The sequence below is a fragment of the Eretmochelys imbricata genome, chromosome 9 (assembly GCF_965152235.1).
Source record: "Eretmochelys imbricata isolate rEreImb1 chromosome 9, rEreImb1.hap1, whole genome shotgun sequence".
In the NCBI taxonomy this organism is placed as follows: domain Eukaryota; kingdom Metazoa; phylum Chordata; order Testudines; family Cheloniidae; genus Eretmochelys; species Eretmochelys imbricata.
The window spans coordinates 81,543,496-81,567,508 of NC_135580.1; the positions used below are offsets into that span (position 1 = coordinate 81,543,496).

Here is a 24,013-nt window from a genome sequence, read left to right on the forward strand (position 1 = left end):
TATAATCACTGGCTTGGCACAGCTAAAATAGGATTTGAAGGAAAAAAGGAGACTGGCTCAAAATAGAGATGCACAATTCATATAGGACCACTGGAAAAGTAACTGTCCCCACAATAATCCTGTACTGATTAGACTCAGTGATGAAGCTAGAGAAAGTGCCGCTCCAATCTGCTACGATGTTGGATCTAAAATTTAGATATATCAACAAGCTACATTTGCCTTCATCAAGTTCTGGAAATGTTTTCTTCAAATAGGAAATGAAAGCCTACTGGAAAGTATACATCATATGCCAAGAGTTCAGGGTTTCCTTGATAGGCCCGCAACATGTTTGGCTATCCCATCAATCTAATGAGCATCTGGTCCCAAAGAGGCTCATAAATCAAGTGAACGTAGATTTGGCTTTGATGTTTACACAAGACTTCCGGGCCAAGACACCAATGTAAGAGTGACTTTGTTCTTCTGTTCTTTCAGCATGGGAATTAGCTCAGAGTTGCTCATTCCAACAGCAGATACTCCATTTACTGCCACTATTTCATCTCCGCACCTAGTAAAGGCAAGAGGAAACTTCTGTCAGGACAAAACTCAAACCCTGCATTATCTCTATTACACCCAGGGACCCTGACTGATCAAGGTCCCATTCGGCTAAGCATCACACAAACCCAGTAAGAGACAATCCTTTGCCAAAGAGTTTACAATCCAAATCGACATCACGCGGGAGTGTGGGGAAGGGATGGTCTGCAGAGCTCACATTAGTGCCATTATTTGCTTTCTTTTTAATTGTTGGGGTGGAGAGGTTGGGAGGGGATTAGCCATACAGAGATATAGGAAGGCAGAGGGGACAAGTGAACAGAGGAGAGGAGGCATATGAGAGAGGCTGAAATGAAATGACTGAGGGAAAGGGTGGTTGGGAATTCAAGAAAAGAGCCAGTCAGCACAAAGAAAGACAATCCAGAGAAAAACTGTAAAAAGCAGATGGATGTGGATGATATAATCTGTGTCCAAAGGTCCTTGCTGCAGCTGCTTATTTAGTAATAGCTATGGGGAAGTGCTCACAGGCCTCATGGAGGGTACTCTGTCATGCTGGTAGTTCGTGAGTCCGCTTTACATGCTAGGATTGGACTAATTTGATATCAGAACATAGTTGCCAAATAATTGAAAAGTCCTTAGTTGGATTAATGCCTGCACCATTCGCTGAAACTCAATCCCCTTGGGAATAGTGCCAGATCTCTGCTCTGACAGTATCCCTGGCAGATGGGCTGAAAGGGCAACACTGACATCTGCTCTGGAAGGAGCCAGCTGTACATGTTCCTAGCTGGAGGGGAAGACACTGAAAAGAGAGTTTCACAGGGGAAGACAACCATAGAAGTTAAAGAGCCAGTGCATTTCTCTGAGCCAGTGCATTTCCTAATGTGTCAACCAGATTAGTTTTAAGTATCCCAAGCAACAGGGCTTCCACCACGCCCCTTGAGAGATTATTCACAACTGAATAAGTCTCACTGTCAGGAAGTTTCTCCTGATATTCATTTTAAATATCCCCTTGATTATGCTATAACTAGGATTAAGTGGATAAAATTACTTCTTGTAGTATCCTAACTGATCCCTCTCCCACTTGATAATTACACCCTTCATAGGGATAGGAAAAAAAAAAGTGTTAAATCACTCAGGCTTACAAATGATTGTATGACTCTTCCATCATAATTGTAGAAATAAAGGCAGCTGGTTGTGTGGTTATTGCTTAGAGCTGGGATGAAAAGGAACTTGGATAAATCACTAAGTTTCAGTCAGGCTCATTGTTAAAGCACAATAGCTCAATAAAATTATACAGATCATCTAAGCTCAGTACTTCTGGAATGGATACAAATAATGGAAGGAACACCATACGTACTTTAGTCTTCTGTCACAGAAGGCAGGTGTTGCAGGCACTATGGTTTTAATGAAAAATGGCTGGTTTCCTTTGCCTTCTTCAAAGCCTCCAACAATGCTGAATCCCCAGCTTTCTGAGTTACTTTTACGAAGGACAATATCTTGACAGAAGTGAAGATAGCTGGAAAGACAGACACAGTCACAGAAAAGGCGCACACAACTTAAGTACCTATTTTCCAGCTAGAATTGCTTGACTAAAAATCTTCATTTTTCTTTGTGATGTAGGAGCCCACAGATACCTGCAATAACCCTTGCTAGACTACCTGCATCCATTGGGGGACAAAGCCTTAGCCCACCACAAGTATTGTGATGAGAGTAGGAAGCCTGGTAGGGAAGACGGGTCATTTATGTTAATGAGTTATCTTACAGCATCATTTTAAAAAAAAAATAAGTAATTGAAAGCAGTGCTGCTGCAGCCCTTATAATTAACCTGGAATCAATTTTCTGGTTTTACATGTACTGTGGGGACTTGGTACAGTGGCTGCAGTTATCAGCCAGATATCACAGACGGAAAGCAAACATTATGTTGTTAGGTAAGGCAACCTTTCTTCTACTAAATGATTCAAACAATCAGATCAGTCAAGGTTTGTTTCTGAAGGGTTTTTCATGCAGGATTTATCATAAGAAGGACTGCACAATATAAGATATTACAGTCCTATGAGAGATTGTTCATAAAGAACATAATCCAAACCTTTTGAGGTATACCTGCTTCTCAATTTCTAAAATGTCTGATGTATTATCATATCAAAAGGCCAAGCCTGCTCACCAGACTTCTTCAAAAGATGACACAAACACTAACAGCATTTGCTCCTGGAATTCACTGCTCAACAGAAAGGGAGAGCCCAGTGACCTATACTAGATATCCAGAAGGAGTGGCTCGAGTGCACCAGTGCTGTGTGAGCAAACAGAGCAGCCATAAATTGGCACTCAGCAATAATCAGAATGCACGTAATTAACTGTGGCACTCACTACCAGAAGTTAACTGAGGCAAAGAATGAAGAAGGATTAGACTTCTATATGGACAATAAAAATTACCCACAGTTATGTTAGAGAGGAAAACAATGAACATGGGATATCAAGCCGCCTGCTTCAGAACATAGCCATCCACTAACTGCCTTGTAGGGTAAAACCAGCCCAATGGTACTATGAAGGTGTCTTACATCCCCATCTGCAGCATCTGGTACTTGCTACCCAGACCTAAAAATGCTAGGCGACAGACCAGATGGCCATCCATCTGGTCATGTATGGTAATTCCTGTGTTTTTAATAGCTCATACACAGCTTTGAACAGCAGAAAAAAATCTGTTATTATTGTGAGGAGAAGACTGGCCAGGACACCTGGGTTTTTTCCTACTCTAACTTCCAGCCAGGCAGCTCATCAGAGACGGACGGAGCCCTCATCAGAAAGGCTGCCCTTCTGGCAATGCAGTGCAGCAATGTCAGGACAGCGTGTGAACACAAAGGCAGCATACCACTAAACGAGCCAGGCTGATAAACTATGTTTGACACAAAGCTGCAAGTGCAACAATAAAGAGTAGAACTTTTAAGCATTGTGGACAGAGGTGTTGAAAAGGATTGAATATACCAGGAAGGCTTCAAACATAACCTCTCCAGACTGCTCTTCCAGCACCAAACTGCTATCTCAGGCTAACAACTAACATGTGGCTTTCCTCAACAAAACAGAATGCAAGAGAACACGCACCACAGGAGCTATCTTCTGAATTAAGCATTTACCTGAAAAAAGACTGACTATGTGCTAGCAGTAAACTTCAGATTTTCACACTGGATTTCAAAACACAGCTCTCAGGGAATGTTTTGAGAGAGCTATACTCAGTGGTGGCTCAAAAATTTCTCAGCAGAGGTTAAAAACAAAACCCCCCCTAACTGTGCCATGCATAAAAGTCAGCATGCCAAAAAGTCTGAACACCTACGTTTAGCTGACGAGGGCAATGAGGAGTTCAGCCCTAATCTGCGAGAGGTTTGTTTTTCCTCAGTGGTTTAGTGAAATTATAGCACACACAGCCAACTAGTCATTATTGGCCACCACTTTGGGCAACTGGGGAAATTAGCGAGGAACTGCAAGGAAGGAATTATTACCATTTATATTGTTTGGAACAAACGATGTAAACATTGGCAGACCACAAAATGAAATAGCTCTGCTGTGTGCCTCTCAGATCATATCCTAAAACCTGCCCACAGGAAAGCGTGTCAGCAGCCTGTAGCGCTAATATTCTAAAGTCTGGAGATGCCAGAATCCAGGTCAGAGCAATAGAAGGAGATAACTCTCCAGCCACTGCTTCAGTGCTCTGAGGGTGCTTCTGGCATCATGGCTGTCCACCCCAGTGGGAAAAACTGAAAATTGCTGCATAGGGTCCCATGGGGGAGGCATACAGCCAACGCTACTTTTTAAAACGAGAGCACATTTTTATGATCTTAAAGTTGGCTGATTTAATTATGAACGCAGCTCAGGTCCTCAGCCAGTTACAGTGAGTTAGGGTAGGTGAAACCAAACATAATATATTTGAGGCAAGGTACTTAGTGGAAGCTAGCTCCAACGCCTATACTTAAAACAAAAGCAGACAACTGGAGCATTAAGAGGCTGACCTAATGGAAATGGAATTTTGGAAAGCATTAGAGTCTCTGGAGCTAGGAAGTCTTTTGATAGAACACTCTTCAGCTTCCCCGGCACATGTGATGAGATGTAAAAAGAGCTGTTGCCCTGCACTCCCAATACACCTGGCCCAAGAGTGACCCCTATGAGGAAACCCCATTGCACTAGATAATGGCATAGAGATTTGGGGGTTAAATCCCAGCTTCCTACATGAACATGAGTTAATCAGGTGCAGCTGAGACTAGTTAGTCTCAGAACTGTAAAAAAAAGAAAAAAAAGCTGGGTTCCTTTCAAGAAAAAACAGCCAAGACTCTATTGACAAGAAGCCCAGACAGAATGCTCTGGAGGAATAAGATCTGCCCTCTCTGTTTTGTTCTGGGAGTTTACAAACTGATAAATTGCATGAAGGGAAGGTAGCCACAGGCTTTGCATTCCTTTGGTTGCACCAGAAAATAAACCTGTAAATAAAATCAGAACCCTTAGAAGAGATGTAAGCTCCCTGTCCAGCCACTCAAACTTTAACTCTGCCATAACTTGCACCTCCTCTCTGGGTTGAGCTCACTCCAAATTGACCTTTAGCAGAGACCAGTAAAGAGAAAAACCTGCTGCATCTCTCCAGAAATTAGTAGCTGAAAAGTTCAAACCTTAAAATGCTCGGCCACATGGAACACAGCAGCAGAATTCCCACTACCTTTGGCACCAGCAACATGGTAAGCTACATTCTAATGCATTTTAGCAAGGAAATTCAGAATTTGGCATTACTTTCCTAGGATTAAAAATTACACAGCTGAGATAACGTTAAAAAAAGACTGCTTGCCTCAAAACAAAACCGTAAGACTAGCTGCTAAAAGGCAGTAGCAGTGCCTGATCATTGACTTCTGTTAAGTAGAATAGCCAAAGTGGCTTGGGTTCACCACATTTTACCGAGGATTGTTTGCAGTGCATGTGTCATAATTCAAACACAGGCTGTGTAACTGAACACCCTCTCCCTCACCCCCACCCCCAAACATACACTCTTGCTTTTGTTCTCAATTTCTGTGATCTATTCAGTTTGAGAAAGTGTTCAGCGAACTCTGTCAGATACTAGGGACCGACCATATTGCAAAGAGTAGGGGCTCAGAAATACTGAAAAGCAGTGGGAGTTTCTTAATTTATTTGTTTTACTGAGAACACACTGACAACTGATGGTCTCTTTTGCTTTTGTTAAAAGGGCTTGTCACCAAGTTTGACTTGGTACAGAGACAGCCAGTGATTCACTTTGCTTAAATGCCAGATGAGGTAGAATACCTGACTCAGTGGTTAATACTGAGGAGAGAAAGAATTGACCAAACAAACTTACGTAGGTAATCCAAGCCATGTGATCCAAAGGGGTGACCAACTGAATCCGTGTTCCCTGATATCAGAGGATGGGTCTGTGGGTTCTGGCACCCTCTCTGGTACAAGAATTTCCAGGGCTTTCAGCACTACCGTGTGGGAAGCTGCATTGGATTTCAGTGCTGAGACAGCTTCATAGTAGTTTAGATGAGTCAAATCGATGCCATTTATATTCAAAAGCACATCTCCTGTGGATTAAATAAGTAGGATGATCATGGCCGCATAGACTTACTGACCTTTTGCAATATAGACAACTTCTGCCTCAGGGCATCATCCAGGACTTCGTGTTTCAAACTTCACTGGTGTTAAATACCAGCTTTCACTTATAAAAGCACTAAAACCCATTCACGGAGTTAATTACTGAAATTATAAAAAGGGAAACTCAGGATCTAGAAAGTCTCCTTACCTCTCTTGATCCTGCCATCCCTGAAGAGGCATCCAATGGGTTGCACGCTAGTTACATAAATAGGAAGTTTGTTTTTATTGTCCCTTCCACCTCCAATGGTGATTCCCAAAGATTCCTTTGGCTCCTTTTTTATTGCAACTGTCTTTTCCTGGCTGAGGTATCCTTGAGGTAGATCCTACAAAGAGATGGCAATGATTATATGAGTTAATCAATGCAGCAGAATTTAGAAAGGTCCATAACTAGGGTAGGAGGCAGAGAACTATCAATTCAGGCTGGTGAAAGATGCCACATTAACAGCTCTGGAGAGTGAAGTTGTTTGTTTAGACACAAATAGAAAAGTCAGCAGAAGCTATAGCACACTGCACTCCCAAGGTGATTCAACTCTGACTCACAGGGGTTGCTGCTAGGAATGTGAGGGTATCTGCCTATCTACATGTCCATTCGATCCTTTGTCTTCATAGAGGCTCTTTGTGATGAGAGTTTCCCCACCAGGAAGTGGAAAGAAACTACCAGTTCATTTTAGATAGGTCATCAAACATATCAAGTGCTACCAACTTTTTCATCTTTTGAACTTTTGTTTAAATTGGGATGGATTTGAACCAGTGACAGAGTAAAGAGGCATTTCCAAGTCCATCTACAAAGGCTGAGCTATCCAATCTCATGCATTTTTTAGAACAGAGCTTGTTACTAAAATATCTCCGTTTCCATTGGAAAGATCACAATCCCCATTTCTGTTTCAACAAGCCCAGTATACAGCAGAACCGCAGAGTTACGAACACCAGAGTTACGAACTGGCCAGTCAATCACACACCTCATTTGGAACCAGAGTACACAATCAGGCAGCAGCAGAGAGACACAAAAAAAGCAAATATAGTAGAGAACTGTGTTAAGTGTAAACTACTAAAAAAAATAAAGTACAAAAAAAGATTTGACAAGGTCAGGAAACTGTTTCTGTGCTTGTTTCATTTAAATTAAGATGGTTAAAAGCAGCATTTTTCTTCTGCATTGTGAAGTTTCAAAAGCTATATTAAGTCAATGTTCAGTTGTAAACTTTTGAAACAACCACCATAATGTTTTGTTCAGAGTTACAATCTCCATTCCCAAGGTGCTCCATTCCCGAGGTTCTACTGTGCCATAAGGCCAAGGAAGTAAGAAGGCAACCAGCAGATCTTTTTCCAAACACAAGATAAAGAGTATGAAGAGGAGGGGAAACTTATTTCTGAAGATGTCCAGCATCATGGCATGGGATGAAAGGACAGTTTATAGTGACTCAAATAGCTCATCTACTTTAAATGAGAAGCTAAGGGTGCAATTTCTCAAAACAGCTCAGCATTATCCTAGCTCTGCTCTCCTTGAAGTCAGCTGCAAAACTCTTACTGACTTTGATGGGAGCAGAATTAGGCCAACGTTGAGTGCTTTTGAAAATCCCACCCCTAAGCTTAGTGAAATATTAGCACATCTTGTCCTATAGATCTTAGGAGGAAGAAAGAGTGAGAGAGAGAGTCTGTGTGTGTGTGAGAGTGTGTGCGCGCACGCATGTGTTGTGGAAACAGAAGGAGACAGTGGATTGCAGTTTATAAAGGAAATAACTGGGCTGAAACTGCATACGATAGCCACCAACTCAGATGCAGTAACCTGGGAAACTAAACACAAGTCTAGGCAGAATTTCAGGCAGAATTTCTTCACACAAATTTTAATTTAAATATGGAACAACCTGCCAGAGGCAGCAACATAAAAGCAAATCTGTTCAAGTTCACAGTTTTCTCGAGGAGGGAATCTGAGAGTAAAAGTAACTAGTTAAGTTGGAGAAGTTGCAAAAGTATCTCTCTTTAGGTTCACTAGTACAGCTCTCACCTCTAGGCCACAATGCCATTTAGTCCCATACTGTGACATGGAGTCACATGCAGCGTTAACATTGCAATTTAATACTAGGGGAAAGCTATGCTTGATGGGTGCTGTCCTACAGACAGGGAATTAAACCCAATGGTTGTTTTACTGGCAGCTGTCAAATACCCAGTGGCCCTTTCTAAAGGAGCAGAGATTAACTCTGCTGTTTTGGCCAGCATTCCTTCTTCCCTTAAGACAGGCTTTGACCTCAAAGGCTGCACAAATGATGCTGGACTGCTCTGTAGATAACAGATGCTTGGTCTGACTGTACAGTTCACTGTTCTGCCAGCTCTCTACTCCTATTGCTTTGCAAAATCTGGTAAAGAAAAGGTGCTATCTGGGACCAAACCCTACTCTTTATAACCCTGCAGTATTCTTGGTTTATATTTTCATAGCACTCAGTGGTAAAGTAGTAGATTTGAGAAACAAAGAACCACTGGCCCAGCAGAAAATAGCACTGCTATTACAACAAGACTTGCCTTTTGGTAGTTTGATTTTCGTCTGTAATGATTCTGGTCAGGTCTCCTCCGATGGTGCACTGGACTCCCTCCGCTGCTGCTGCTGCTGCTGCTTGGTGTGCCACCATCCTCAACAGCATCTGGCAGCTGCACACCAGACTGCCTTAGGGCCACAAAGTTCACTCTTGCCTCACTGGCCTGCCAGGAAAAGCAAAGAGAGAAGCTTGAGACTACTGGATTATTATTAAAGGGTAAAGTTTCACCATGGCTCATGTGGAGACTTAACCTTGTGACTTCTGATGCTCTCTCTGAACGTTGCATGTCTCAGACTGTGTAACATTCTGGAAAATGTAACAGGCATGCACACATACCTCTAGAGACCAAACAAATGTACGACAGGAGCTGATAAGGAGTGTCACATGTAAGATACAGGAGGTAATTCTTCTATTCTACTCAGCACTTCAGCTGAGACCGCACCAGTGCTATGTCCCATTTTGGACACCACACTCGAAGAAAGAGGTGAAGAAATTGGAGAGAGAGTCCAGAGGAGAGCAACAAAGTGATAAGAGGTTTACAAAACTTGGTCTAAAGCAGTGGTTCTCAACCAGGGGTATGTGTAACCCGGGAATACTCAGAGGTCTTCCAGGGGGTAGATCAACTCATCTAGATATTTGTCTTGTTTTACAACAGGCTACATAAAAAACACTAGCGAGTCAGTACCAACTAAAATTACATCAACAATGATTTGTTTATACTGCTCTGTATACTATACACTGTAATGTAAGTACAATATTTATATTCCTATTGATTTGTTTTATATTATATAGTAAAAATGAGGAAGTAAGCAATTTTTCAGTAGTGTGCTGTGACATTTATGTCCGATTTTGTAAGTTTTTAAGTGAGGTGAAACTTGGGGGTACACAAGACAAATCAGACTCTTGAAAGGGGTACAGTAGTCTGGAAAGGTTGAGAGTCACTGGTCTAAAGAGAAGAGAAGACTGGGGTGGGGGAGAATATATGTCTCCAAATATGTAAAAGGTTGTTATAAAGAGGACAGTGATCAATTGTTCTCCATGTCTACCAAGAGTAGGACAAGAATTAATCATCTTAGTTTGCAGAAAGGAAGATTTAGTTAGATATTATGGTTAGAAATATATTCCTAACGATAGTTAAGCTCTGGAACAGGTCACCTAGGGAGGTGGAGTGCCAACATATTAGATTCTATTCTATACATACCAGCCTCGTGGCCCAGTGCTTTGACATTTACTAACTTGAATAGCATGTTTTTGGGCTTTGCAATCAGTCCTCAGTTCTAGAAAGTTGTTTATCAGGAACATTTGGTGACTTACTTTTAATAATAAACATCACTGCATAGGTGCAAATATTTCTATGTAAGAACACAGGCTCTCCACAAGTATCAAAACTCTTCCCTTTTTCTCCCACCACTGACTCTCCAAACTGTCAGGAAGAGAACAAACTCTCCCTTATCTTTGGATCCTTTCCAAGGTTTAAACTGTAAATTCTGTTGAAACGCCCTTGTGTTTGTCACGATCTTCAGGCAAAAAAAGAAACCCAGCTCTCAGAAGCTTAAGGGCACCGCCCCATGAGACAGAGCATTTGAAACTGATCTAAACAAAGGCCACTGCATTTGGAGTAATCCTTACACAAATACTTTACACCAAACATTCAGCCCATTAAAATGGGACAGATTTCTAACATGATGAGAATGACCATCTCCCAGCAAGGGGCCTCAAATTGACTCATGGACCCTCTTCCAAATGCAGTTTAACTGGGAATTTTACCACCAGCATCCTGACCTAAATTAAAAATGCTTTTGTTCTGTACCACCAGGCCATGCGCTCTCTATTCAGACCCCCCTAGTTTAGCTCTAGAGACGCCTCACATGCTTTGTTTCACATACTCTGTCCTGGTCTCTGTCACAGATGTATGCCTTGTGTGTAGAGATTTCTCTTGTAAAAAGGCTACACCTAAAGAAGATCACTAAACCACCATAGACATCTGACTCGCTGTGGTATTGTCAGATGATTCATGGCAGATTCCCACCTGTGTATTCATGATCGCTAGGAAACAGTAATCCTCACTTCTGTAGGGAAGTCACTCTCCCAAAAATGGTTACTTAAGGGTATCCTAATTGCTCAGGCATGTTTTATTAGCCCTTGGGTCAGAAACGGAGCAGTGTGAGTGGTGCAGACAGTCACCAAGTTATCAGACAGACAGACAGCTGCACCATTCAATAAATTACCTGTATTATCTGTGCAGCAGCCTCAGGTGTTCCCTGCCTCAGGTCCTGGCCATTTATAGAGAGGACTTTGTCATTCTGACTCAGCTTTCCATTTTTGGCTGCCAAGCCTCCGTCAAGCAGATCCAGAATAAAAATCCCTGCCTCGTCGGTCTTCCTAATCAGTTTGATTCCCAGCGGTTCAGATGGGTCTCTCTTCATCAGCGTAACGTGAATCACTTCCCGGTTAACAGCAGGGCTAGAATCCTGTTTGAGAGTCCTGTTGGAAAATCCCTTTTCCTGCAGGACCATAAGGTGAAGAACAGGACTTGGGTGGCGCAGCAAGGAGATAGCTTGGCAATGAGTCATGCTGCTGATGTTGACACCATTCACCTAGAAAGAGGAGGGAAAAATGCACCATTCAGATCCTGAAGAGCCTATGGGTCTTCCACTGTACCTAACATCACAAAGGTAGCAAAAAGCACACTTGGATCTGCCATGCACGAGGAGCCATCCCTGAGACCATTCCTTGAAACTCTCCCATCGACTTACCTTATGCTTCTCATTCTGGTGGAGTAATGGAGTCGATAGGAGAGAGATCGGCGGTCAATTTAGCGGGTCTTCACTAGACCCACTAAATCGACCCCCAGTGGCGGATTAATGATTTTGCCGCCCCTAGGCCCTGAAATAATTGCCACCTCCCCCTCCCAGCAGCTCCCCGCCCCCGCTCACCTCCACTCCGCCTCCTCCCCTGAGCGCGCCGCTGGGTTGTGCGCGAAACAGGTTCGCGAAGGAGGTGGGAAGAGGGGGGAATGCGGCGCGCTCAGGAGAGGAGGCAGGGCTGGAGTGGGGATTTGGGGAAGGGGACCAATAGTGGCAGGGAGGGGGTGGGAAAAGGGGGCGGGGAAGGGCTGGAGTTGGGGCAGGGCCGGGGGCCGCGAACTGGCACCAGGGGAAGCAGCCTCTGGCTGCTATTATAAATTTGCTGCCCCTGCAATTTTGTTGGTCTAGGCGTTAATACGCCACTGTTGACCCCTGGTGGATCGATTGCCACGCGTTGATCCCCTGGTAAGTGTAGACAAGCCCTAGGATCTTCAGTCTAAATCTTTATTTTTTCAAGGTAATGTTGGTAACGGTTCTTCCTTCCCCCGGAAGCAGTCATGTAGGGTTCTATCCTGTCTCATTTTAGTGTGCGTATGGGGCTATTGGGAAGGTTAGCAAGGAGACATGGGCGACAGCATCTTCAGTATTCTAATGACACCCAGCCAGTGTTGCTGAATATCTTACTCCCTGGCTGAGACTGGGAGGTGAATGAGGCTCAATCAGATACCGTGGATGTGATACTGATTGGCTTGGAGAAGCAACCTGAAGATATGACCAAGACTGTATCTGCCACTCTGATGCATGGGTCTGCCAATCCTTATTAGAGTGTGTAATCGAAGGAAATGGTTGGATTTCCAGTTTTTGGATTTCTGTCTGGCCAGGAGGATGTAATACAATGGTAGTGAGGTCCAGATCGTAAAGAAAGTATGTGCCTTTGTCACCTCGAGATTAGACTACCAACAATGCACTTTCCATGAAGCATTAATTCAAATTGGGAAACAAAGCTAGCCGTAAAAAGAAAAGGAGTACTTGTAGCACCTTAGAGACTAACCAATTTATTTGAGCATGAGCTTTCGTGAGCTACAGCTCACTTCATCGGATGCATACCGTGGAAGTGAGCTGTAGCTCACGAAAGCTCATGCTCAAATAAATTGGTTAGTCTCTAAGGTGCCACAAGTACTCCTTTTCTTTTTGCGAATACAGACTAACACGGCTGTTACTCTGAAAGCTAGCAGTACAGAATGTGGCAGCTCAGTTGCTTGGCGGGGTATATTGCTATGAGCATATGGCACTAGTGTTCTCTGCTCTGCACTAGCTGCCAGTTGGATTTCAGGGTGAATTTAAAATGCTAGTTTTGACATGGAAGGCTTTAAATGATTTAGGACCTGCCGGTTTGAAAAAGAGCCTCTCCCTGTGCAATACTGCTATTAGAGAGATGAAGTGAGGGTGAGGTAATATCTTTTATTGGACCATGGCTACAACTATACTCCATACAAATCTCATAAAAAGCGGTCAGATTCATAAATAAAATAGACTACTAAAAACTGAAAAGTTCAAGAAAAAAATAATCTAAGGAGATCTGTCTGAAAATGTTTTACTGCCTATTGTTACAGAAGAGGTGTTTGACAAATTGAGATGAAATTTAAAAAAAAAAATCCTCTTAGTTACACCGCATTCCACCACTCTAAACAATTCTACTTCCTCTCCTGCACTTGTATCCTTCAAGTTCTGGATCAGTTAAAAATAAGAACCAATTCCAACCTTCCTTGGTTTAAAAGTGTTCTGATACCTTTTTAACATTTTACTTCTTATTTCCATGTGGCTCTGTTACCTCTCTCCAGCTGGGCTCAGAACTAACCAAACACTATAAAAGAGGCTGTTGTCAAGGCATTTCTGGCCTGATAAAGCAGGAAGGGTCAGAAATTACATGAGAGCCTGTTCTTTTAAGACTCTCAGCCCAGTTTCATGGAACCAAGATATTTGGACAAGTGTCCAAACTTTGGGATGCTTATCCAAATCTCTTGAGGTTTGCCCAGAATGACTTACAGTTTTTGCTATCCACTATCATAAAAAGCCTTCTCTTAGACAAAGGAGGGTGGTAACTTAACTTTACTACTAACGGAACAAACGTACCTCAAGGATATGGTCTCCAGGTGCTATTTTTCCATCTGAAGCAACAACAGAATCCCGAAGGACTTCCTGAACAACAATGTTCCCTAAAGGGGTGTCTTTGCCCCCAACTATCCGCATTCCTAGCTCTTCTTCTGGATCATCTCGGTGAATTTCAATTGTACTTGTTTCAGCCACAAGACTAGCTTTCTGAGGCAGGTCTGATTGTGAGAATCAGAGAAAACAACACATGAATACAGAAAATATCCCCTAGTCCTTTCTCTATTCTAGTTTCACACACAGATGAGGTATATATTACTGGTAGGGCTTGTATTGTTTGGCATTTGTGCGCTCAAAGACAGTATTTTGTGGGGTGGGGGAGGGTATTGAGGGGAGGGGGAGAGAAAAGATCACAAACTAAAAGCAGAAAAGTTAAATTTCTTAGACTTTTTCCCCATATGTTCCCAACTCAGGCTCACTCAGTGCAAAGCTGATTGTCAGATGGTGTAGCAAGAATGCAAACAAAGCATTTTTGAGGCCTTTTATAAATAGATGCTTAATTTGCCATTTCAAGATTTTTCTTCTTCTATATCCACTGCCAGGTTATTTAAAGTCAAACTACTTGCAACTTGGGACTTTTTGGTTGCCAGTCTGATGCTCAGGCCATTACAGAAAAGGACTTAGTTTAGTGCTCTGATCAAAGAGCTGAAAGCCTAGAACTCTTGTGTTCTAATCAGAGGTCTGACATTGCTTTGATGTATGACCTTGGGCAAGTCATTTAACCGCTCTGTTTCAATTTCCCTTCCCCCTTTGTAAAATGGCAGTAACATTCACCTATTTCAGAGGGATGAGGAGAATTAATAAATACTTCCAAACCATTCCAAAGATGAAAATTGTTAGCTCTCCCTGCGCTTTTGGCAAAGTATGTTAACTCTATCATCACTGCAGCATTTGTGCAAGCCAAGCACATTAGGTGTTGTAATGAAGGCAATCACAATGCCAGCCAAGTACAGCTGTAGTTCTCTATCACACAGTGGCTTTAACAGAGAGACTGATATGTACTTGGGGAAACTCCAACACAGAACCAAGGTAATCTACACGGTAACTATTAGACAGGTTCATTAGGAGATAGACTTTCCCACCGACCACCCAGCCCATCTAAGCAAGCCCAGGAATTAAGAAAATCATTTTGAAACATGCTATCAAGAGTTTCAGGCTACTGATTGACATTCTAAAGATTTAATCAAGTGGTATCTTTGAGTGGAGCTATAGCTATTTTCATTTGTAGTGTGATGGGATGTGTTTTCTTACTGAAGATCAATTTCAAATCCAAGCACTGGCACAGGCCCCAAAAATGCTTCTATTTAGTATCAGTAGGGAGGAACTAAAATAAAAAACCTGAACAAATAGTTGCCTCAAAAGAGTAAATACAAAATAAAAAGAGAGATTAGCACAAATTCCTGGTACTGATTGTTTGGCATCTTCATGATATGTTTGGTGCCCTGTTCTCATAGGGGTGGTGCATATACTTTGTTTCCACACAGCTGCAAAAGAACATTGTTACTGAAAAGCTTCTGATATTTTTTTTTAAAATTGGTGCTTTATGTATTGCTCTTGTTAACCTAGGGTTTGTGAAATAATCTTGCTGTACTCTGCATGTAGCCATCCTGAGATGGGATAAGGGAGCTGCTACTCTTAGTAGGATTGCCAATTTTGTTTGGATGTATTCCTGGAGGTTTCATCACATGACATAATTCTGGAGACTCCAGGAAAATCCTGGAGGCTTAGCTCTTAAAGAACTTTTTTAGTGTCAGTGGCAGAGGTTTTTTGTTTTTGGAACTGAAAGGCTAAGAGTAAAAAGCAAAAGGAGAAGCTTGAAACTATTGAAGGTTTCCAAGTACTTGTTCATACAGATATGGGCAGAATCTGTGACAAGCTCTTTTAAAGAGTATCCTTAATTTTTTATTTTTATTTTTTAAAGGAGATTTGAAACTTAATTGCATTTTGTGCTATTCAAAGTGGTGTCCGTGAGATACTGTTGGGAACTGCAGAGAGACATCACCTCCTTCTTCACCCTCCTCAAAGGCTGGATTAACGAGTCCAGGCTCCACAGTCCCCAGAGATACCACAGCCGCTATAGAGCTTTCTGCCACCAGCGAGGATGCTCCATCTGTTAGCTCCGCCTCTCTGGCAGCATTAGTTTCCTCCCTGGTTATGGGATCTTCCTTGCCCTTGGAATGTGGATTTTTTCTCCTTTCTATGTCAGACTTGTATTTCTTGAAGCCAGGACACCTAGCAAGGGTTTGAAAGTCAGTCATCCACACAAGCAGCAACAATCTCATCTTACATAGTAAACTCAGCACATACACGTGCTGGGTAACCACGGTGCTTCAGAAAGCATGATTAAGTCTGGTCAGTCACACATTTTCTTTCCAGCAGCTGGTGCTAGCAGAGATTCATTCACATCTCAGCCTCAAACTGAGGCTGGAAGAAGGGGGAGAGAAACTCCTTTGTCAACTTTTTTATTTTTATTTAAGAGACCGATTAGTTTAATTATCTGAGAAAGGGACAGTAGGAAGGAGTTCTCCCTGTTAAAATATTTAGCATTCAAGCCCTGCTGCTCCCAATGAAGGTGAGAATATATTTTGTGAGGCATAAGCAAATACTTATTACCTTGGCTCTTTCAGAGCCAAGGTAAGAGTGTGAACCACACATTTGAATCTCAGAAGCTTTATAGCCTTGAATATGCCATGGTTTCTACCAAACCAGCAACATACAAGACTGAGTGGGGCAGTTGCTGTACCCATGTTATAATAAATAGAAGTCTCTCACCATCCATCCAGTTCCTCTCATAAGCACCACACACAGCATTTTAAAAAGAACCCCGATACCCCGTACGCAGCAACATAAAAATCAATGTTACAGAAGAAGCAGGGGAAGGAAACCAAACTCAGGCTATTACCACCCTTGGTAAGAGGATCAATGGCAAGTTAGGTTGGTGATGCAGAAGTGCTGTTGGAGGCTCAGCGGCAGATACTATTCCCTGAGTCAGTACTGAACCAGTGCTCCAGAACAATGATACAGGATACTAGGTTATGGGTGGTTACCACTGTGTCCAAATCAAATTCCATTTGGAGTATTTACATTCTGGCTACTACGGTCCCTCTGCAATTTCACCTACTCTTTTATTTCTTCCTGGTCACTCTGCTCCCAATTGTAAGGTAGCCAAAAGATACCTCTCAAAGGCACAGGGCAATCAAACCTAGTGTCCAAAATACGTCTGCTTGTTGACAAACCGGAGGCCCAGGAATGGCCCTCAGAGCCATTTCAATTATTAATATTGGCATCTTCCTACTACACTATTGAGATCTCTACAGTCTGGCTTCAGAGGTGTTAATTTTACAAAGTGGAGGGGAAAATGCCACAGACTAGTCTCTAAAATTTGCTGCTCATTCTTTTTTAAATGCACAGATGTGGCTTAAGTCTCACTAAAAATCATCACAAACCCTGATGCAAAATACTTTCCAGGTGGTGGTTTTATGCCAGTTGGAATTTAGCTTGAATCATGTTAACAGACTGTATATTTAAAAAAAAAAAAAACATACTAGATTATTGGAACTTGTTTTCGGTACTGATTAAGTCACAATAAACTAAACTGCAAGCCACCAGATATGGTCTGAAAGGTTAACCTTCCCATATGTGATTGGATATTCACTGAAGCTGAATGACATTTCAGCTAGCAAAGATAAGATATAGGCGCTTCTAACTCACAGTTGCAGGGATTTGGGAAGTGGGGGAAACAGATTATTCCATGCTGACTGTGTGTGTAAGGCTCAAGTAAAACAGTCCCAGCCCTTAAGAGCTTATAGCGTAAGAAACAGAAACAGAAGATGGAATGCACTGGTAAAACAAGAGAATGGAATACATTCGTTTTTTGAAGAAGGGAAATGTTTTAAAATAATTGTGGACTCTAAACTTGTATGTTGAAAGTATGGATAAAGGTATGGAGAGAGCACCTTAGCCTCTACATACCATAGGAACATGCAATAGAAACACAAATACCTGGCTAAAATTGCAAAGATTTCCTTAGCTCAACTACCATCTGCACAGTTGTTGACTTTGGTATTGCCATAGACAAGCATGATGTATTTGAATGGTATCAAATCTACTGTGTACTACCTATTACATACTAACAAAACATGCTGCCACTGAAACTTTGCCTTTGTTTACAATATGGCTTGCTCCCGGCTCCATTCTGAGCAATCATTAACTGGGAACAAAGGTTCTTCAAACTCATTGGAAAGACTCCTTTGTTGTGTGCACTTTTCTAAAACCACAGTTCTTTGTCTGCTCCAGCTCAGCTAGTTGGCAGTGGAAATGCCAAAAACATCTGTGCTGAGAAGTGCAATGAAAAGTCAGTCTCCCTTTCTTTGCAGAACACATTTTCAGTTGCATCTATGCTTGTGAAAAGAATGAGGGCAGATAATGGCATTACAAATATGTGATTCAGCAAGTGCATAATGCACTGGGTGAAGTGACTTCTAGTATTTGGATCAAAGACTTGTGTGTTACGCATCTTAATTGGACCAATTAAGCTGGCGGTATTGTACCCCTTGTCTCTCTTCTGTAAATACTCAGGACCCATGCACTGTGTTTGCAGCGAGAGGTATGTATGTTTATAATTACTTCAACGAAGCAGGTGCACAAGGACTATTCTGTGAAAAGGAGCACTGTATTCAGATACAATTCAGGAGCTTGTTACATTCCGTTGGGTATTGCTTCTGCTTATCTATGTCTGACCAGAAAAGTAGTTTAACCTGCATCCTCAACACAGATGCACTAACCACCCAAACACATAAGCATATTGTCTTCATCCTCTCATCTTACTGGCCCCTCCCTTTGTCATCTCTGCCTGATGTTCTCATCTTAACTTAGTTTGTTCTGGGTAAGGAAACCATTGTTCTGTTCACTAAGGCACCACAGATAGTGCTATGTTACTACTAATAGTTAATATGTAAACATATACGCACCTGTTCTGTAAATGGGCTTCTAGTTCACACCTCTGCATAGTCTGCTGACACTCTTTCTGGAAGGGACAGAGGATAGTCAACTTATCCAGCAGGTTTCTCACTAGAAGGCTAGACTTTCGGCAGTATTGGAAACTCAGTTTTTTCCGATCCATGGGACAAAAGTTATACTCCTGCATGAAGTTCTCAAGGCACTTGAAACAGTATGTGTGTCCACAGGGTGTATCCATGGGCTGGAGCAAAGGCTGAAGGCAGATATGGCAAACCAGCTCATCATCCACTTCATCTTGGAAGTTATAAAGATGATTGTCCTGTAACAGGTGGAATTGGCCACATTTATGGCAAAGTTCACTGATTTTAGAGACCTGCTCTTCCACTGCAGGGTCAGCCATGATATCCAACATCAGAAGAGAGCTTGTCAGTTTGAAGAGCAGGAGTTAGTGGTCTCACAGGACTTCTCTAATGAAAAGGGGAGAGAGAGAATTAATCACTCAACTGTCTAAAATGCTAGTTAAGAGGCCACTGTCAACTTGAAATCTAGTCAGTTAAAAATAAGTTAAACGCAGTTTCAAGAAGCACACCTGTTCCAAGTCCCCCAGCTAATTTTTGTGATTTTGCATTTTTCTATCTCCCCATCCCCTCCCTTAATTTTTCCTTTCCACTACAACTATGAGAGAGACCCACCCAGGCAGCAGGGGAAAGTAAGGCCCTGATTCAACAAAGCATTTGTGCATCTGTTTAAGCATTTTGGCAATCTGGATCCCAAAAGATTATGCATGGGAAATAGTGACACTGACTAGACATAGTTCTGTCAAATACACAAAGTAAAACTAACTGAAATTCTTATTCCTTATAATTACAATAATAATTGCAAGAAAAGTGATTAAGTGACAGTTTCCTTGTCTACCTTTCTGGTTGGTATTTGTCTTAAAGAGATGGAGGTTAATGGATTTTTTTTGGGGGGGTGAGGCGGAAGGAAGAGAGGGTTGAATAGAAATTTTAAATCTAGGAGGCATTTCCTTCCTCCCAGTCCTCTCCTTCGCAAAAAGAAAACTCTGTTAGTTTTAACCATGAGTGTATTGTTCACTACTCACACAGGCACACATTGTGTGTGTGTTCAAATAAGTATTCTATGGAACTAAAAAAAAAACCAACTGCTTTATAATGAAGGATAGAAATACCCACCCAGGCCACTACATAATTCACTATAGTGTACCCAAAATGACTGAACTTCATTGGCTTTGTAAATAAATCTCAAAAGTTGTGGAGTACGAAGATAATGGGACACATTCAGATCTCTGCAGCTGCAACTACATTGATCGAATTGCATTCTGAACGTTGCCTTGCTTGGCAAGCACAGACAAAATTGTCACATTGAGGATTTTGTTTTTTAATCTGGCAGTTATAATATAGGTTTCAGAGTAGCATCCGTGTTAGCCTGTATCCGCAAAAAGAAAAGGAGAACTGGTGGCACCTTAGAGACTAACAAATTTATTTGAGCATAAGATTTTGTGAGCTACAGCTCACTTCATCGGATGCATTCAGTGGAAAATACAGTTGACAAGAACCTCTGAGGAATGGGGGGGGGGGGAAATAAACATGGGGAAATAGTTTTACTTTGTGTTCACCTGCACATCTACCAATGTGATATATGCCATCATGTGCCAGCAATCACCCTCTGCCACGTACATTGGTCAAACTGGACAGTCTCTACGTAAAAGAATAAATGGACACAAATCAGATGTCAAGAATTATAACATTCAAAAACCAGTCGGAGAACACTACAATCTCTTTGGTCACTTGATTACAGACCTAAAAGTGGCAATTCTTCAACAAAAAAACTTCAAAAACAGACTCCAATGAGAAACTGCTGAATTGGAATTAATTTGCAAACTGGATACAATTAACTTAGACTGGGAGTGGATGGGTCATTACACAAAGTAAAACTAATTCCCCATGTTTATTCCCCCCCCTTCCCCACACGTTCTTGGCAAAGGCTGGAAAAGGCCCACCTTGATTATCACTACAAAAGGCTCCTCCCCCCCTCCTGCTGGTAATGGCTCACCTTACCTGATCACTCTTGTTACAGTGTGTATGGTAACACCCATTGTTTCATGTTCTCTGTGTATATAAATCTCCCCACTGTATTTTCCACTGAATGCATCCAATGAAGTGAGCTGTAGCTCACAAAAGCTTATGCTCAAATAAATTTGTTAGTCTCTAAGGTGCCACAAGTACTCCTTTTCTTTTCTTTTTTAGTTATAATATAGTAAGCCATATGGTACCGCACAGGGCTGGAATTCTATATCCTGCACTTTTCTAAAACTTTCATAAAAATAATTAGGAATGAGATATTTCTAGTGTGAAAAGTGCAAGAAGATAAATTTTGTACTTGGATGAAGTGTCTTGAAACAATTCCTTTATAGAATGTGAAAAAAAGTTTAAATTTTGGAGAAAACTGGTCTACACAAATGCCTGGAGGAGAACGTAGAGAGGAACAGTAACTTATCAAGAACTGTAAGCAAAAGTCAGGAGTTTCTAACAAACAGACACACACCATGCTACTTCAATTCCTGTCAAACACACAAGTCAGCTTTTTAATTAAACGGGCTAGTAATCACAAATCAAACCATTTTGTTTTGCACATTGTTACTTTGTCGTGGAAACTTACACACTTCAGAAGTCGAACAGTATCACTGTCAAGGTGCCAGAGTATTGGGAAGATGGAGGGTAAAAATACATACATACAATAAAATCAAATCAAATCAGGCAGTAAGTTTGCTCCCCATGCAATCCCTCTGCCTGAGTGCCAGTGTCACCCCGTGAGTAGGAGCTTACATGGGATATCTAGTTCAAGTGCTTTGCTTATGTCTAGTCTTTACTGTAAGTGACTCTTATCACTTCCCACTCCAGACAAAATAGGAGGCATATTTCAGATAATGGGAGAATGTGAACAATACACAAGCCTATGCAGTACAGATGAAGAACGTGGTATCCCAAGCTCCAGCATTGTAGAAGCCCCAGGGTTCTGCCAGCTGCAGCAGGCAGGTACATATAGTACATCTAAACCACCCAGGCACAGCCTCTCTTGCCATATTTTTCATACAAAAGGACACATTTTGATCCTTACTTCTCTTGAAAGCTAAGAGGTAATATTACAACTTCAGACAAGCCCCTGACACCACCTAATGATGATGATGGGCGATCACTCATTACCAAGTATGATCATCTTCCGTGGGAGTTATGGGTCCTCAGGCGGCTAATAAGGCCAATCCTTGAACCACAGGTTCTATTGCAATGAGGGCAGATGTTTTCAGGCTCAGCAGGAGGCTGTTGACCATGACTAGAAGCCAGTGTCTCCTTCCTTCCGTGCCTCTTGTCCTCTTCAGCTTGCAGGCGAGCAAGTTCAAAATGCAGGGGACCATCACATAGGACTTCACTCCATTTTAATGATCCTGGGCAAGTATCTCCCAAGTGTCAATGTAAATATTACACTTTTTTAGGTTGTCCTTCAGTAAGTCCTTATAACGCTTCCAGTGTCCACCGATGTTACGGTACTCTTCTTTCAGCTGAGAGAAGAGCACCTGTTTTGGGAGGTGATGGTCTGGAATCCAGACAACATGACCAGTTCAGTGGAATTGCTGATGGATGATTATTGCCTCGATACTGGTGGTCTTTGCCTCTTCCAGGACAAATGTTGCACCTGTCTTCCCATTTGATCTTCAGAATCTTATGAAGGAAGCGTTGATGGTGCCTCTCAAGGACTTTCAAGTGGTGTCTATAGGTTGTCCAAGTTTTGGACCCATACAACCGTGTTGGGAGAACAACAGCTTGATAAACAAGAAGCCTGGTGTCTGTTCGAATGTCGTGATCTTCAAAAACCCTGTGCCACAATCGAGAAAAAAAGCTACACTGGCACAGCTCAGGCGACGTTGAATTTCTGCCTTGGATGAAAGGTGACTTCCAAGTTAGAGGAAATGATCAACATTCTCCAGTGCCACTCCATTGATTTTGATAAAAGGGACATGTAATACCTCATCTGGAGAGGGCTGATAGAGCACTTTAGTCTTCTTGATATTAAGAGTGAGACCAAGACATGCGATGCGTAAGCATCGGCAAACACATTTCAAGATAGTTTGAAGATCTTTCTCAGAGTGGGCAAAGATTGCGTTGTCATCAGCATACTGAAGTTCCACAGTCAATGTCGTAGAGATCTTACTCTTGGCTTTCAGCCTGCTAAGCCTGAACAGCTTTCCATCTAGTCTGTAAAATAATTTCAATGCCAGCTGTAAACTTTCCAGCAATTAGGTAAAGAATGACTGCGATAAAAACTGCAAACATGGTTGGAGCGATGATACAGCCCTGTTTTACTCCTGTTTGCACTTACACCACCTAATACTTGGATTCAGTCAGCCCAATACCAACAACTTAACACCCCTACCTGTCCACCCCACGCTTTCCAAAGCCAAATAACTATCAGCAAGACACAGAGGCACAGTTGTGCTTTTGGGTTTATACTACATGTTTTAATAGTTGCATAAAACATTTTGGCAGGTGATTAAATAATACATAGTTTCTCAGTGAAAACCAAGAATTCACTCCTACTTTTGCTGATAAACCACTGTAAGCCTTTTCAAATGTATCCTGCAGAGTTTCATTCTCTGCTCTTTTTGCTACAACGTTACATTTCTAGACTAGTGGGAAATAGACTTCCGTATCTGAATCCAGTAAAAAAATATATAGTTCTTATAAATTCTATTTTCCTATAATCCCAATATTAATTCCAAATCTAATTTCTGAAGGTTCCATATTTAAAAATGGAAAACTGGACACCTAATTTGTCTAACAACTCTAAGTCCTCAAATAGGATTTACCTTACATCACTGTCCTTTCAACAAAGAGGAAGTTGCTTCAGATGTTTGGGAACCTAAACCTGTCACATCAGCGATGAAACTCAACCCACACCCGTCGACAAGGTAGTAGTTTGTGAACAGCACTAGTGAGGTGGCAAGCTTGAACATGCCCACTGGCTGTTCAGTGATTTCAAACAAAAGCAGATGTTCTGTGTAAGTACAATTAGTAAGAAGTTACTCAGCAAAGACAACTGCTTAAGAATCAGTTTTGTTACACTAAATATTTGGAGGATGCCGTTCCAGCACTGAGGGTTTGGTTCTACTCTCATACTGGTCTGAGTGCATTAACTTTCACAGAGTCACTTTAGTCTAGTCACTCTTATACCAAAAGTGAGAGCACAATCAGGCCCTGTAAACTCAGATTCAAGTTCTAAACATGCAATTTAAAATACGCCTGGAGTCGTCATGGGCAGCTTCTATCAAGTTTAAACTTCTCATCCTTTTCTTCAAGGGCCAAAAATCAC

At 41.8% G+C, this 24,013-nt stretch overlaps 1 protein-coding gene across 1 annotated transcript; it reads right to left on the reverse strand.

The window, feature by feature from the left end:
• Positions 1-408: 408 nt before the first annotated feature.
• On the reverse strand, positions 409-19,040 carry LOC144270323 (ligand of Numb protein X 2-like). The gene is made up of 9 exons (XM_077826715.1): positions 18,640-19,040; positions 15,672-15,901; positions 13,634-13,830; positions 10,922-11,290; positions 8,680-8,856; positions 6,314-6,488; positions 5,873-6,095; positions 1,886-2,044; positions 409-544 (listed from the first exon to the last, which is right to left on the reverse strand). The coding sequence occupies exons 1-9, from the start codon at positions 19,038-19,040 to the stop codon at positions 409-411; spliced, it is 2,067 nt and encodes a 688-aa protein (XP_077682841.1).
• Positions 19,041-24,013: the final 4,973 nt, after the last annotated feature.

Excerpts from the sequence above, each read along its gene's own strand:
- LOC144270323 (XM_077826715.1), bottom strand. The coding sequence starts at position 19,040 with ATGTTGGATATCATGGCTGACCCTGCAGTGGAAGAGCAGGTCTCTAAA. Across the intron at positions 8,857-10,921 it reads CTGCTGCACAGATAATACAG|GCCAGTGAGGCAAGAGTGAA; the intron begins GTAATTTATTGA and ends TTTTCCTGGCAG. Across the intron at positions 2,045-5,872 it reads ACATGGCTTGGATTACCTAC|CTATCTTCACTTCTGTCAAG; the intron begins GTAAGTTTGTTT and ends CTGTCTTTCCAG.